The sequence below is a fragment of the Tursiops truncatus genome, chromosome 13 (assembly GCF_011762595.2).
Source record: "Tursiops truncatus isolate mTurTru1 chromosome 13, mTurTru1.mat.Y, whole genome shotgun sequence".
Classification (NCBI taxonomy): Eukaryota; Metazoa; Chordata; class Mammalia; order Artiodactyla; family Delphinidae; genus Tursiops; species Tursiops truncatus.
Genome location: NC_047046.1, coordinates 84,858,875 through 84,874,045, shown reverse-complemented (window position 1 = coordinate 84,874,045; position 15,171 = coordinate 84,858,875). Strand labels below are relative to the sequence as shown.

General features: G+C 48.8%; 2 protein-coding genes across 8 annotated transcripts in view; one reads left to right on the top strand and one right to left on the bottom strand.

The window, feature by feature from the left end:
* Positions 1–1,740, bottom strand: part of TSHZ1 (teashirt zinc finger homeobox 1) — a 77,426-nt gene extending 75,686 nt beyond the window's left edge. The window contains exon 1 of one of the 3 annotated variants that reach the window (XR_012325477.1): positions 1–1,591. This exon is cut by the window's left edge and continues 668 nt beyond it. The gene's annotated coding sequence lies outside the window, so the exon portion shown is untranslated. The other 2 variants (XM_073790824.1, XM_073790823.1) reach the window with 2 other exon arrangements.
* Positions 1,741–1,845: 105 nt separating this feature from the next.
* PTGR3 (prostaglandin reductase 3) lies at positions 1,846–9,587 on the top strand. Of its 5 annotated transcripts, none has more exons than XM_019937226.3 (3): positions 2,253–2,384; positions 7,429–7,485; positions 8,622–9,587. In XM_019937226.3, exon 3 carries the CDS (start codon positions 8,782–8,784, stop codon positions 9,544–9,546), a length of 765 nt encoding a protein of 254 aa, XP_019792785.1. In that variant the 5' UTR covers positions 2,253–2,384; positions 7,429–7,485; positions 8,622–8,781; the 3' UTR covers positions 9,547–9,587. The 5 variants fall into 5 exon arrangements, with proteins under 5 accessions (XP_019792780.1, XP_019792785.1, XP_019792783.1 ...); XM_019937223.3 differs by lacking the exon at positions 2,253–2,384 and adding an exon at positions 2,654–5,858; XM_019937221.3 differs by lacking the exon at positions 7,429–7,485 and having other exon boundaries at positions 1,846–2,384.
* The last annotated feature ends 5,584 nt before the right edge of the window (positions 9,588–15,171 follow it).

The following is a 15,171-nucleotide window of genomic DNA, read 5'->3' as shown; positions in this document are numbered from 1 at the left end:
ACATACATGCGCCGGGGGGAGATGTCAGGCTCTGCTCCACCTTCCAAACAGTCACAGATCAAACAGTGTCACCCCGCCGTAGCGCCACTTGGTGCCCCGCGCTCCCCGCGGGGCTGTGCCGCCAGGATCGCCAGTTCTTCCGATGCGAAATCTAATGCAAACACATTTTTATCATGGATTTTTGGCCGGTCTTGATCTTCCAACAGAAAAAAATTTGAAAAATACAGAAAAAGCACCCCTCCTCCAAAAAAAAAAAAAAGCCAACAACAACAACCCGGAGAGTGTGTGCGAAGGGGTGAAGAGCAGACATTCACTGGGTGGGCGAGATGAGCGTGGACTGTCCCCCCCAAACTCCTGGGAGAGAGGGAGATGCACTCTCGCTCTCTCCTCTTTTCAGTGAAATATAACACACATTCGGATCGCAGAGCTTTCAGACAGTCTCAACTGATAGACAGACACATCGAGCTGCTTTTCCGGCTTCAGTTTTTACTCCTCCTCCTCTTGCCAACGTCACCCTGACAATTACAAATAGGTCCCTCACAAACCATACCTGTCAATCTTTTTAATTGCTTTGTTTTCTTTTTTTTTCTCCTAGCTGAACAATATGACACAAAAAAGAAATCTTAATACGGCATAACATAAAAGATTGCACATTGGAGAAAGACATTGAGGGGGTTGTTATTGCAACCCACCGGCTGATACTGGGTAAAACCCATGTGTTATAAGCCAAGTTAAGTAGACACTAGTTCCTGCAGATTTTTAAACCGGTAAGTCTCCCCCTCCGCCCCCGCTTGTACATTCATACACACATGCACCCACGTGGATACAAACTACCCTTGGATGAGGAATGTCCGACATTTGAGATAAAAATACCTGTGTCACTTTGGCAATCTTAGTTTCGGGGGTTAGATCTGATTGGGGAGGGGCACTACGCGGCTTTTATAGTTTGGTAATTAATGGGTAAGTGGAAAACAACAAAAAAAATTATTAAAATGTATACCTTTAATAAAAATTTAATGATGGATTTGCTCATTACACAAAATATGTGGAAAATATGTAATCTGGTCCCTCTGTGAAAACTGAATTGATTGTTTGGTCAATACAAACAATTAGGAAGAAAATTGACACGATGGAACTGCAGATCTTTCTAGCTGGGTTATAAAAAGAGGTCTTCATACATCATGCCAACGTCTCCAATTCAATTAAGTCCCTCGGCATCCCCACCCAGAAGTTTAAAATGTTTATGTGCTCTGGGAATTCGGCCTTCTGGTTTCCAATATATATGTTCTTTCCCAATGGGAAACCCGTAACAGTCTTGCAGAGGCCACATACAACATTCATGGAAAAACACGAAATCTTGGCCAAAAGAAATAAAACGGCTTAGTTCGTGCAACTTGCACGGGACAGACTAAGGGCAGAAGGCGCGGGCAAGGCGTTGTGGGCACGGGATCCAAGAGCCTGGGGCGCAGGATGCCCTGGGCGCCCCCCGCCCGGCGTTGGGTGCCCTTGAGGGCGCCCCGGCGGCCAGGGCTCCCCGCCCGGCCCCGGGCCCTGGCCGTGCCCCGCCGCCCTGGCCGCGCTCGGGGTTGATTCGTACCACCTTGCAAGGAAGTGAACGCTTCGCACGGGAAGGGGAGGCGCCTGCGCCGGCTGCCGGGCGCCGCGCAGCTCTGAGGACGCCCCGGGCTGCCGCCGGCTGTGGGCCGCGGCGATCGCGGGACGCGCGGGTCCCCTCGCCGCCCCCCTCACCCTTTTAGAGGAGTCAAATCCGGCTTTTAGACCGTGGGGAGGGTGGGGATATCCGGTGCCTCCCGGGCGCCGGGAGGAAGGGGGAGGGCGGAGAAGATCCTTGGCCAGTCTGCGCCGAGCAGATTCAAACCAAAACAAAAAGATTAAAGGAGCAGTGGCCGGAGCGGCAGCGATCCCCCCGGCCCGGACCCCGGGGGTGGCGCGCCCGGGAACCGCGGGGGCTGCGCTGACTCCCCGCGGGGCAGGAGGGGGGAGCGGGCACCAGGCGTAGTGGGGAAGGCGCGGGGGGGGAGCCGAGGGGAGGGCGCGGGCCGGAGGAGGGGCGGACCCGCCCGCTCCGCCAGCAGCGCGGAGCCGAGCCGAGCGGCCAGGGCTGGGCGCGACCCCGGCCAGCGGCGGCGCAGAAAGCAGGCGGAGGCGCGGGTCATGCTGCGGCTGGCGCTTGCCGGGGCCCGAGCCATCGTGGACATGTCGTACTCCCGCCACTTCCTGGACTTCCAGGGCTCGGCCATCCCCTGCGCCATGCAGAAGCTGGTGGTGACCCGGCTGAGCCCCAACTTCCGCGAGGCCGTCACCCTGCGCTGGGACTGCCCGGTGCCACTCCCCGGGGACGGAGACCTCCTCGTCCGGAACCGGTGAGCCCGGCGCGCGCCCCCCGCCCCGGCTCCGGCCCGGGCCCCGGCCCCGGCCAGCGCTGCGCAGCTCCCGGGCTGTCCCGCGCCCACCTGCGTCCCCACACCCGGCGCGCGCTCGGGCGCACAGCCTGACTTTGCGAGATCCCGGGAAGTTGAACCCGCCGCCATCTGGCGAAGGCGAATGTAATGTGACTGTTGCTGGTGTGAATATCCGATGGCACCGAACGTCCTCAAAACTGAGGGTTATTTTAATTTGGGATTCCCCTCCCCTCCCCCAGCCCTCCCTCCTCCCCCTCCCGCTCCCGAAATAAAACCGACGGGACCCAGAAGGGGAGGCTCCCCGCCCTGCCCACCCGCGCGCATCCACGGCTCCTGCGTTCGCATAATCTTTAGGGTGGAGCGGGAACAGCCTGGACACAAACTGCGACATTTAGGTAACGTGCTTTGGAGGAAGGAGGCCGGGGACCCGCTGGCTTTTCCCGTTTGCTCCAGGTTGGCAGCCACCTCGCAATGGCGGAGCCTGTCGTTGGGTGTGTCGGTGTGCGCCTCGCCGGTGCCGTCTGCGTGTTGTCAGTGCTGTGTGACTGTCGTCTGTGCCCTGCAGCGTACCGACGGGCGCGTGGCGCGCGTCCCGGGCGGCTGGGCAGGGGCCGGGGTGGGAGCATGGCTGCATTGGGCCGCACGTTTTGCACACCTTCGGGTGACACTCGCTCGGGTCGTTGCCCGACCTTTGGACTGTCTTTTCCACCTCCACACTTCCCACCTGAGGGTGTTTCCACCTCATAATCTTTAGTAACTGCTGAAGCAACAGGAAGGAAGGGACCTCACTCTTCGGAGCCGTGCCCGCGGGTCTGCCGGGTGGGTCCCCTGGCAGCCGGGCTTGCAGGCGGGCCGGTCCCCGTTCCTCTACTCCCTGGGCAAAAGAAGGACTCGCCCGCCCGCTCAGTCCCATCTGAGGGGTTCCAGTGTTGCATATTTCAGGTTGAATAGTACTTTCGAAGGGAGAAGTAAATTCTGGTTGTAACCGTGTTGTAAATGGTGTGCTAGAAAGGACCAAGTCCCCTGCGAGGGCTGAAGGACAAAATGCATCTTATCTAAATAGCTTGGGGTAAAGCTTAAGTGTCCATTTTAGTAAAAATTCATATCAGCCTTCCAAACAAGGCTGGAAGACTTCAGAATTCTGATCATGACATGAAACTTCTGGGGACCTGTTGGAAACTTAGAAATTGAGTGAGCCAAGGGCGGGATTGAGTGGAGGCTGGGGATGAGGTGGGCGCGGGGAGTGCCTTAAACGGTGGGCCGTGTGTGTCCTTTAAAAATTTTGCACTGATGGAAACTGGGCTGCAGAGGACTTACTTCATCGTGCCCTGAAAGGCTAAGGCTGTCGAGATCCGGACGCGTCCTACCAAGTTAAAAAGAAAGGCGTGTGTGTTCACGCAGAACATACAGAACACACGAGTGATTTGCTGGAAGTCGAGATGAGATTCAGACCGAAAAGCCTCCAAACAGACTTAACAGGCAAAGTTTCACCCAGGCTTTTTTTTTTTTTTCTTTTTCCTTTTTCCGATGCACTGCACTGGTGATGGTGAACACTGATGTACACACACCCACGACTGCTTAGAAAAATAATACCTTTTGCAAACAGGGTGTGAAATGGGGAGGGGCGACTGAGCGGGGCAGGCAGGGGAAGGTGTGAAGTTCCAGCACTCCCAGCAGCAGAGAGGTGGGCCCCCCGCCCGCGCCGTCGTGGAGGCTGCTCCCGGCCGCCCGGCTTCCCCACCTCCAGGGCACCGGCTCCCCCGGTTGTGCCCCCGTTCCCCGCGTTGGGTAACCGGGGCCGGTCCCTGAATTGGGTGGTCGGAGTTCTGGAGCGCCGGCTGCCATGTTGGAAGCTCCTCAATTTGGAGGAGATCCATGCTTCTATCTTCCATCCCCATATGACAAAAATCCCTTTAATATAAACAGTATATTTATACTAAACGCTTGACCTCTAACTTCTACTTTGAAATCCGCAACAGAAGAATGGGGCGAGTTTTCTGCTTCTGGGGAGGGGCGGAACCTTTGCTTCTCCCTCTCCTTACTCTGTTGGAAAATCTGCTCCCACCTCCAAATTGTGGGAAGGTCCTTTATTCTAGCAAACGTTGTCAGTAAGGGAGGCATTTTACCGTTTTTTGTTTTTGTTTTTTTTTTAAGAATAGAGCCTTAGTAATTCGCTGCAGGTTAGTTCATTTTAATCCTAGACGAAATCGCCCCAAACAGTATTAACTGCATGACAATTTTGTGCAAGAGCTTCTTATTTTTATCGTAATAAAATCTGCTCTGGAATGAATGGATTCAGCCCAAATTCACTTGTTCGGAAAGGTGTTTGGGGGTTTTAATTGTGCTCCGTCTTGACTTTTTTTTTCAGTGGAACCTTTTGCACGTCTCATTCCATTTTAACAGAAAATACAAATTTTCTGTTCACGGTGAGGGAAGTGCTTTTTAAGCCAGACATCGATTTAAGATAATCAGGTTTACCATTTAGGAAAGGTGTGAGAAGGGGAGCCTAGAATCCCTCCAGAATGTGTCATCGGTGTTCCTTTATCCAGTTCTCACCTTCCGGTTTCAAACATACGAGGACGACCTTGCTTCTCTTCCTGGATGCCCAGCCCGCAGAAAAGAAAAGAAAAAAGGGAGAAAGACACCTTCTGGTTAAGTCAGTTCGCGCACTATTTTTAGCTTTTTCTGTAAGATAGTGACACATTATTTCGTTTCCAAATATTTCTAACGATTTTCTGCTCAAGTGTAAGATAATGGAGCAAAGAGTTTGTAGGAATGGCAAACAGAAAATGGGGGATGGGGAAGGCGTTTTTGATAAACCGTTTGTTGCTCACGGGAGGGTAACTATTTCTGCTGATTCTCCAGGCCAAGCTTTTTTTCCTTCATTCTTCCTTTTCTTTTTCTTTTTTTTTTTTTTCTTTCTTTTTTTAAAGGGAAGGTCTGGTTTGGACGACTTTGTCTCCCAGTATTTGCTCTGGACTTGAGTTTTCAGGTTTGGTTTTTGTTCAGAGAAAAGCCTTTCCCTGAGGCCCTCTGAGGGCTGCCCTGTTTCACAGTAAATATGACGAAGGGGTTCATCACTTTTTAGTATAAATAAACCGAGTGACTCTGGAAGGGTATATATTTGGGGAAAGTCCGCACCGTCCCATTCTTTTTCCTGGGGTTCCTCGATTTTAGTCTTTTGAGGGGGTCTGCCCGTCGGATCGCTAGACCCCTGCACTCATTAAAAGCACATATTTGAAGTTAAAGGGGGGTACAAGGCGAGGGTCCCAATGCGCGTCTCCCCTTCCTTCTTTTCTCGCTCGCGCTCTCTTCCTTTCCCCTGCTCCCCCGACCCGGACCCCTTGCCCACTGCGCCTGCTGCTCTTGAACTTGTTTCTGACGGAGCCGAAGGCGCGGTCTCCCGACCCTCGCGCAGCTCTTCCCAAAGCCCAGGTAAGAACCTAGGCGCGTCCGGGCAGTGGCGGGTGCCCACCAGCCGCGGCGGCGGCGCAGCGTCAAAGCGGGGGTCCAGGGAGAGGTGGGGATGCGCACCAGGGGCTGGGCGACCCTGGAGAGGGCGAGGGGCGCGAAGCCGAGTAGGAACTCGGGATTCCTTCACCAACAACGCAGGCTCTTTAGAGGGCGGCAGGGTGGGGTGGGGAGACACAAAAAATGAGGGTGCCTTTGAGGCCAAGGTCACGGTCTGGCCGCCGGCGGCTTCTGTCCCGCGGCCTCTGCGCTCCGGCGCGCCGTGTGCTCGGGGCTCCCCTCGCACTTGACCACCCCCGGGCCCGAGCTCCGCTGCCGATGCGAGCTGGGCGCGCCCGCCGGGACCCCCGCTCGGCCCAGGGAGGCCGAGGTCACGGTCGTGGGCCTGGGCGGCGACCTGCGCGGCCCCAGCCCGCTCCGGGAGTCGGACTCACTGATGGCGTCTGGGTGGTGGCGGTGGAGAGGCCGCGGGGCGGCGGAGGCCGGGCACCTCCGAGAAGAGACACCCGCAGAAGCGCTGGTTTCGGGCGCCCTGCAGGCTCGCCCGGGCGCACCGAGGGCGCCGCAGGGAGTCGGAGACGTGGAGTGGGCGCGCGGCGGGCCCTGCGGTCTCCTGCCACCCCTCCAGCGCTGGCCGGGCTCCACCGCAATGTTTGATTTGGGCTTTTCAGCAAAGCCCCGTGGTAAACTCAAGCTCCCGGCAGAGCCCCCCAACACGCGCGCACACGCACGCGGGGGCCCTCTCCCCGCCGCTTTCCTCCCAGGCGTGCGCCCTGCTCGGTCCCGCCACCTCTCCCCGGGAAGTGGCCACCACGGCCCGGGGCGGCAGACGGCGGGGGTTGCGTTTTCCTCCAGCAGCGCCTTCCCGCTCGAAGCCCCCCCAGGGCATCCCGTTCCGAGGGGGGGGGCGACCCGAGGGGCCAGCTCCCACCGGGGCGTCCCTCCGAGTCCAAGGCAAGGGCTCCCCGCAAGGGAAGGGCCTCTGCGGTTGGGAAGGTAGAAACGCCAGCCGGATTGGGGTGGGGGGGGGGGAAGGAGGGGGATGAGACGGGAGGGGCGAGGGCCACGGGACGAAGAGAAGGGAGCTGGCGATCCGCCCTGGCCCCCAGCCTCTGTGGCACAGGCCGCCACTCCCACCCCCGGGGACGCCTCCTTAGAGTTGGCTTTGCGGCCTCGAGCAGGGCACCAAGAGGTGATCCAGCTGGGCTCTGCCCTGGCAGGCCTCCGTGAGGTCCAGAAGCACGCTCTCAGGAAGCTGGCCCCTTTTTAAAAAAGACTGGGCCTGGAGAGTTGGGTAAACTGAAAGGAAAGGTAGGGGCCCCTCCCCCCCACTCCAAAAAATAGACCGTGGGCATCTTGGTATTAAAGGCCGAATGAGAAGCCACCAAAAATCATTATTCCCGCGGCTCGTTACTGTGTGTCACGTATGGGTATGGAATTCTGTAGCGTGTTAGTGAGGCTGTGTGTCTGCTAACCTCTGAAAGCGGCTGGACGTGCCCGAAGGAAAGTGCTTCCTGCTTTCTTATTTCTACAGGATGTAGAGAGCTTTCGAGGGTGTGGATATACAGGGCACAATCATAAGGGCGCATGTGTAAGTGCAAAGCATTGTCTATAATACAGTGGAAGTGGATCCTTGCATGGGGCAGTTTGGGGTTTATTAAGTTAAATTAAAAGTAAATTATTTTAAAATGGCCTACTTTACCAGCTTTCCTCCTGCCACCAGATACCACCACCTTTTCATTTCATTACAGGTGGAAATGACATTTTTAGGGTCCTGCGTTACGTGTCTCAGCCACCTCCTGACATCCTTAGGAGACGGCTTTTTTCCTTATGTATCAGGATATTTCTGTTATGAGGTATACTGAGATGAAAAAAAGCTGGTAAAAATACCAGCCTCGCAATTAAATTGACTCTGGATACCAAGTGAAAATAATCATCTGGTATTAATCAAGTACGTCTCTGCTTCTTGTTGAGGAAAAATATAGTGCCGATTTGCTTTCCTTTTCATCTGGGAAGGACTGTAAAATGTTGGATGTTGCATAAAAATCTCTCTACCCTTATGAGACAATTTTTGTTCAGTTAATCAAAGTGCATATTTTCACGCTGGACGTAGTTACATGAGAAAGAAAATTTGCTGCAGCCTCGCTCACACTGAAACAACCCCTGCAGTAACGTGTAACAGCCAGTGACCTTGCACGTTACATCAACCTTTAATAATATCATTGTCGTTACTATTATTATCTGAAGTGTTAAATTGTTGCCAGAATCAATACACGTCTACTTCTTTGAATATATTTTATCCCACTGTTGTTTTTAACATCTTTGTTAAGAGGCCAATTAATTTCCAACTCATAGCTCCAGTGAAGTTTGTGTATAAGAGGGCTTCCTAACTTTTTTTTTTTCCTCTTTTGAAAGGAATCGGAGGGGGATAAATGGCATGTGAAGTACATAGCTTGCTGTTTAGAGGGATGTGAAATTATTCCTAAACTAATGAAAGAATAAAATACACCAAAACTCTAACAAATCACTGTTGAAATCACACTTGTTTGATTTCTCTCTTTTTTTTTTTTTTGAACTGAATATCAGGACCGTTTTTTTCAAATTCTATCAGAATATATAGCTTCACCACCCACCACAGTCACCAGAATTAGAGGACTTTTTCTAAGTGGGATAGAAAGGCCTTGATGAAGAAAACATCTGAATGTATTTGTGTTTGTTTTCTTCTAGATTTGTTGGTGTTAATGCATCTGACATAAACTATTCAGCCGGCCGCTATGACCCTTCCGTCAAGATCCCGTTTGACGCAGGTTTCGAAGGTGTAGGCGAGGTGGTGGCCTTGGGTCTCTCCGCCAGCGCCACATTCACAGTTGGCCAGGCTGTGGCTTACATGACACCTGGCTCTTTTGCCGAGTACACAGTGGTGCCCGCCAGCACGGCCATTCCCGTGCCGGCCGTGAAACCCGAGTATCTCACCCTCCTGGTGAGTGGTACCACGGCCTACATCAGCCTGAAAGAGCTCGGAGAGCTATCAGAAGGGAGGAAAGTTCTGGTGACCGCAGCAGCTGGGGGGACCGGCCAGTTTGCCGTCCAGCTTGCAAAGAAGGCCGAGTGCCATGTAATTGGAACTTGCTCTTCTGATGAAAAGTCTGCCTTTCTGAAATCTCTTGGCTGTGATCGTCCCATCAACTATAACGGCGAGCACGTGGGTGCTGTCCTGAAGCAGGAGTACCCGCGAGGCGTGGACGTGGTGTATGAATCCGTCGGGGGAGCCATGTTTGACTTGGCTGTGGACGCCTTGGCTACCAAAGGGCGCCTGATAGTGATTGGGTTTGTCTCTGGCTACCAGACTCCTACTGGCCTGTCCCCTGTGAAAGCAGTAACACTGCCAGCCAAACTGCTGAAGAAATCCGCCAGCGTCCAGGGCTTCTTCTTGAACCATTACCTTTCTAAGTATCGAGCCGCCATGGACCACTTGCTTAAGATGTATGCGAGTGGAGAGCTGGTTTGTAAGGTCGACCTTGGAGATCTGTCTGCAGAGGGCAGGTTTACCGGCCTGGAGTCTGTCTTCCGGGCCGTCGATTATATGTACATGAGAAAAAACACTGGAAAAATTGTTGTTGAATTACCTCACTCTGTCCACAGTAAGCTGTAAAAACAGAACAATGGCATAAATAAAAGGACAAAGAAAATGGACATTTTATGCCCCAGAATTACTCAAATCAATTTATTTTTAGTTAGTAACGCAGATAATATTTTTTAAAACAGAAGTAAGTTCTAATGAATAGATTTCTCTTTCTCTTTTCTTTATTTCCGTTCTTTTTTTTTGCTCCTCCATTGCAAAAAAAATATAAAAAATGTGCTAATAAAACTTCCCTCAATGGCACGGAGGTAAAACCTTTACATTCAATTCTTTACTCATGGACGGTCTCATTCCAGATTTTATTGTCCCAGGGAACTAAATTAATTCCTGATGCAAGATCTGATCAAATCAGTATGTCTTCAGCTTGATGAGATTTTAAAATTGGTCTTGAAAATAGTTCATGAGTTCTTTGCTTTGGAAGAGTCTGGTCTGATGCTAGTAAGTTGTTAATAAATGAGAGATACAGCAAAAGTCAGCCGTTTCTCAGAGTCCATATTCTCAGGAAATGGTCCTCCTTTTTCTATAAATCACCAGCCAACTATCTAAATAGAAATTTGGAGGGATTCTCCCAAAACTTTGACTTTGTTAGATTATTAGAAAAAAAATTAAGTGAGCACAGACCTCTTTTAAAGAAGCATCTCTCATTGAATGGCTTTTATGCGCAGTCATCCCGGTGAGGCACGTGTAGGATGGAAAATTTCTCTCTTCGCTTAAGAAGAAAATTAGTGTTGAAAACGTATATAGACAAAAAGCAGGTTTGGGAAAGGGAAACTATAGAGATTCAGGGGACTTTAAAAATTTACTACAGGCACGGGAAAGGGAAAAGGATGTGCTCCATCCACAGTGAGGGTCTACATAACAAAACACGGGCCATACAGGGGAAAGCACTGTAGGTACCTAACAGCACCCTTCATAAGCCTAAGTAGGGTACGTCAAATAGCATCGTGCAAAGTAGGCACCAAAATGATCTAAAATGATTGTGCTTCGTGTTAGAGACTTTCGGAAGGTGTGTTTTGTCTCTGATCGTGGAAATAGTACAGCAGCCACTGATGCTCTGTTCCCATTTTACTTCTCCACATGTCCTGGTGGAATGAGATGCTTCTTGTCACTATCGCCTGATGTCACAGACACGAAAGTAACGAGTCCCGCGCCTTCCCCTCTGAATCAAGCCTGCCGCTGATCCGCCTTCATTCTAACCTTCAGCTCACCAAAGGCTGCTCCGGTTTTCATCATTAAGGTGGGAATGCCATCGTGCCTTTCTAATGAAGGCAGAGCCCGCCAGAGTATTTTTCAAAGCCTTGGGTTTCGGCGTCTCTAACATGCTAAATAAATAGACAAGCAATTAAAGATGCTCCAGGAAACTTGGTGACCGTATTTAATTTTTCTCTCCTTCTGTCTGAGGAGCAAGGCTTACTGCTGAATAGCTGTTAGTATCTATTTTACAAGATTTACTCATTTTCAGGTACCTAATGTAGCTGCTAGCATGCATACACAACAATACAATTTATATGGTAAATGGGACCAAATAATGGCTTCACTGAATGTTATGGCTGCACTGAAGGGAAATGTCACGGTAAATACCTACCAAATTATGGATCACGCCGAAGTGTCACAACTGCACTCAAGACAAATAGCACTGGAGGCTATTGCCACCGTGACGCTTTTGAGTTATGAAGAAGGGGAGCAGCCTGATGGGAGGCTCTTTGTGTCCTCATTATAGCAAAGGGTTACTAGTTCAGGGTACCAGAGAAGCTGGTCCAGTGTGCTGCTCCGTTATTAATCTGTCCCTTTCAGACCTCACAGCTATAGCAAAACGGAAGGAGACTTTGCCTACCTTTTCGATACACAAACAAAGGGGAGGGGACAGGTTTTATGAATGTAAGTGCAAGGGAATGACCGGTAGTGGCGAAACGTGTAATCAAATCATCTCATCAGAGTATATTATTCAATTTAACATAGTATCTGTCTGATAGGCTTAGTTGCTTCCTGTGCAGCTAGATGTGTGAAGTCCAAGCTATCACGCGTTTTCTTCTTCTGTCAAGACTTGAGTAGTAAGGACATCGCCAACTAAATTGCTTCTTCTAAACTGAATTGCGTCCCGGTTTCTCTCATTTTAATGGGAGAGTAATAAAGATGAAAGACCAACATTTTAACTGATGGATCCCTTAAGCTACAGAATAGAAATTGATTATGTTTTGAAGGCATATACTAAATTCAGCAATGTTAAAAAAAATGCAAACACCCAGGTTTAAAATAAAATATAATCTGAAAACCCTGCTCTGTCTTTCCCCACACTAAGAAACTACAGTGCATGCTGTTTTCATTTATTCTTAGAAAACAAGCATGAAAGATTCTGCCCGTTCAGATAATGCCAAAAATATGTTTAAACTTTTTTTTTATCTTCTGAAAAATGATTTGTAAATTGAGGGTCATAGTTCAGCATCAGTTTCATCTTCTGGGATTATCGTTCAAGACCAGCCTCTAATGGGAGGTGAAATGGTACAATGCTCTCACCACCTTTCTTCTGAACTGTATTACATATCACAAAAAGTACATCCATAATTCAGAGCAATTGTCAGTCTTTGTTTAGAGACGGGGCCAGGGCTGAACGATCACGGTGGATGAATTATTTCTGGGTTCTCAGGGTGGCCTTCTCTACACATCAGCCTTGAGGTCTCTGGCTGGGCGGATGGAGAGCCTTGACTCCAGTAAGTATGCCAAGAAACAAGGGAGTCCCCACTCTTCCTTCCCATTCCATTGTGACTTCTAAAAAGCCAAATGCTCTTCCTTCCAATTTGTCTTGCACGCGAAAAATACCAACAATGTCATTGCAGGTCCCTTAGACGATGACTTCTGCTGTTGACCGACTTCAGCATTAAAAAAAAAAAAAAAAGATCAGGGAATAGTTTGCAAAGAAATGACACGGAAGTTTTGCATGACATGTTCTATAAATTGTTATTATATGATTTCATCTGAATGGAGTTTCTCAGGAGTAGAATGGAGCATCTATAAAGGGTCATTAGTATTACATTCAGTATTTAATGAAAGTGCAGTGACAAGTAGCTGCTTATTAAAATGAAAATCTTGCATTATGTGCTTAAGGAACACTCCAGCTAATGAGGCTGTAATGTCCTCAGTACAACACAGACCTTCTTTTTGTGTGTTTGCCACCACAAGATGCTGGAAACTTGACAAATGATATCATTTAAGACATGTTTGCCGTAGGGACCTGCTTTTTGGCTTCCTGTTTCTGGCTTTTATTTGGGTAACATTTATAATGGCCACCTGACTTGTAATGGGTAACGTTTTAACCCCTTCGTAGAGCTCCCAATTAGCGTGAACTCACTACCGTCAGGATTTCCTTTAAAATGGGGCAGGGAGTGCTCAGTACTGAAGATGTTTTTCTTGATCACTTGACCACATGTACATATGGGATAAATACCATATTTTAGATTTGTACAAAAACAGATGAGCAACGTGCAACTTTCAGAAAATATATGGTAGGAAAAGACCAAGCACGATCAACTGTGGATAATAATTTCCTAGGGGTTACAATGCACGTTTTATGAATGTAGCCCAGGTGCAAATGGCCTGACTTGATGAATTCATAATTACTGTTCTCTATACTTTCCATTCTCTTGTTTTGTTCAATATTATTTGTTATCTATAATACTTATTTAGAGACAAAATTTATGCAAACTTTATTAGTTAATTTTGGGGTTTGTTGGCAGGTTTTTTTTAAGTTAGATTTTCTGTAACTAATTTTCTAGTTATGGCCCAGAATTATGATCATATTTTGGATCACATTTCAGAAGTCAAAATGTAAAACGCTGGATTCTCAGTACCATTGGTATGGGCATTTTAACCTTGGAATTCCATTTTTTAGTAGACCTGTAGCATCATGTTATTCAACTTATAAAAGGAAGAATGTTTGACATGAGAACCTTGTTGCTGTTACCATGAGCAAACTGTGGAACACAGGCAAAAAAAAAAAAAGTGCTATACAAAATAAATAGTATTTTCCCAGTATGTATCAGTTCAAGTAATTCTTGATAGTAGAGAGTTGATATTCCACAAAACTCAAATAAGGTGCATATTTCAATTCTGTATGCTTTAGTCTTCTGTATAATTCTCTCTCCAGATCTGAGTAGCTAATGAGATGTGAAAACGAGACTAAAAGTGGCCGGGTGTAAATACTGTCTTAGCGTCTATTCTTTTTTCATAATTTTTATTGAAATATAGTTGATTTATAGTGTTGTGTTAGTTTCGGGTGTACAGCAAAGTGATTGACTATATATATATGTATATGTATACATATACAAGAATGTATATACGTACATACATATATATGTATATATACACATTCTTTTTCAGATTCTTTTCCATTGTAGGTTATTACAAGATATTGAGTATAGTTGCCTTTGCTATTTGGTAGGTCCTTGTCAGTAACATGGATGTTCCTAGCGATTATCATACTAAGTGAAGTAAGTCAGACAGAGAAAGACAAATATCGTACGATATCACTTATATGTGGAACTAAAAAAATGGTACAAAGGAACTTATTTACAAAACGGAAATAGACTCACAGACATAGAATCTAACTTCTGGTTACCGAAGGGGGAAAGGGGGGCGTGATAACTTAGGAGCTTGGGATTAAAAGTATCCACACTACTATATATAAAATAGAAAACCAGTATCCATCCTCGATACGATCCTTACTCACCGTAGACCTGCCCTTCAGCGCTTGCTCAGAGCATCCCGGGAGACACAGATCCCGCTGGGAAGCGCGTCTTGCATCTCTCAAGCGGTAGGGTAAGTACTCCATGGAGTATAGTTTAGGGAAACCAATACATGTGCTGGGAAGCATGGGCCAAAAGTACAGATTCCCACGGCCCCCCAAAGCAAGAGTTTCCTTTGAAGGGCCCTATCTGACAGTGTCTTCATGCCAACATGAAATAATAATTAAAACACCCCCTGCCGACTGGTGGCAGCGTCCAATACGAAAGATGGATTTGCGCTTAGACCTCAGGAAAATGGTCCATAAATTGTCAGCTACTGTCGTGCCTTACCCTCTCCACGTAAAGAGCTGAACCGCATCTTAGAATGACCAGAGTGAGTGGTCTCTCTGGCCGGTGGGAGATGCAGAAGCGTGTTTAGGGAAGAAAGGGCATCCAGCTTGGAAGTCTTTACCTTGCCCTGTGTGTGCCAGACCCCAGGGGAGGGGCGGGCGGCAGACACACACCTGGAGGGAGCCTGGGACGCGCTCTGCCTGGCACAGATGATAAGACTCCATCGTCCTGTAAATGGTGAAATTTGGGATTTAAGGGACCATGTGGTTCTACCCACTTTATAAATGGAGAAAGCAGATCTAAGAAGATTAGGTGCCTTGTCCAAGGTCACAGAGAATGAAGCCGAGCACAGGCAGGTTCCTTCCCAGGGCGCCAGGCCATCTCTGGTTTTTTTCTAAGTTGCCGAGGTCCTTCCCTAGATGCCTGATTGAAAGTGTCACAGAATAACAACTGGCCTCTGTTATAAATCTTTTGTTGGATGAGGTGATGCCCAAACCAAGGAGAATATCACGGTTCTGACCACCGAAGTGTGTTGCACTCAAGACACCCTTTAATCCAGCACAAGTTA

What these genes read in the sequence shown, in the direction of transcription:
- PTGR3 (XM_019937221.3), top strand. Translation starts at nt 2,176, where the DNA reads ATGCTGCGGCTGGCGCTTGCCGGGGCCCGAGCCATCGTGGACATGTCG. An exon ending in GACCTCCTCGTCCGGAACCG is followed by an intron (nt 2,385 to 8,621) that starts GTGAGCCCGGCG and finishes GTTTTCTTCTAG; the next exon opens with ATTTGTTGGTGTTAATGCAT.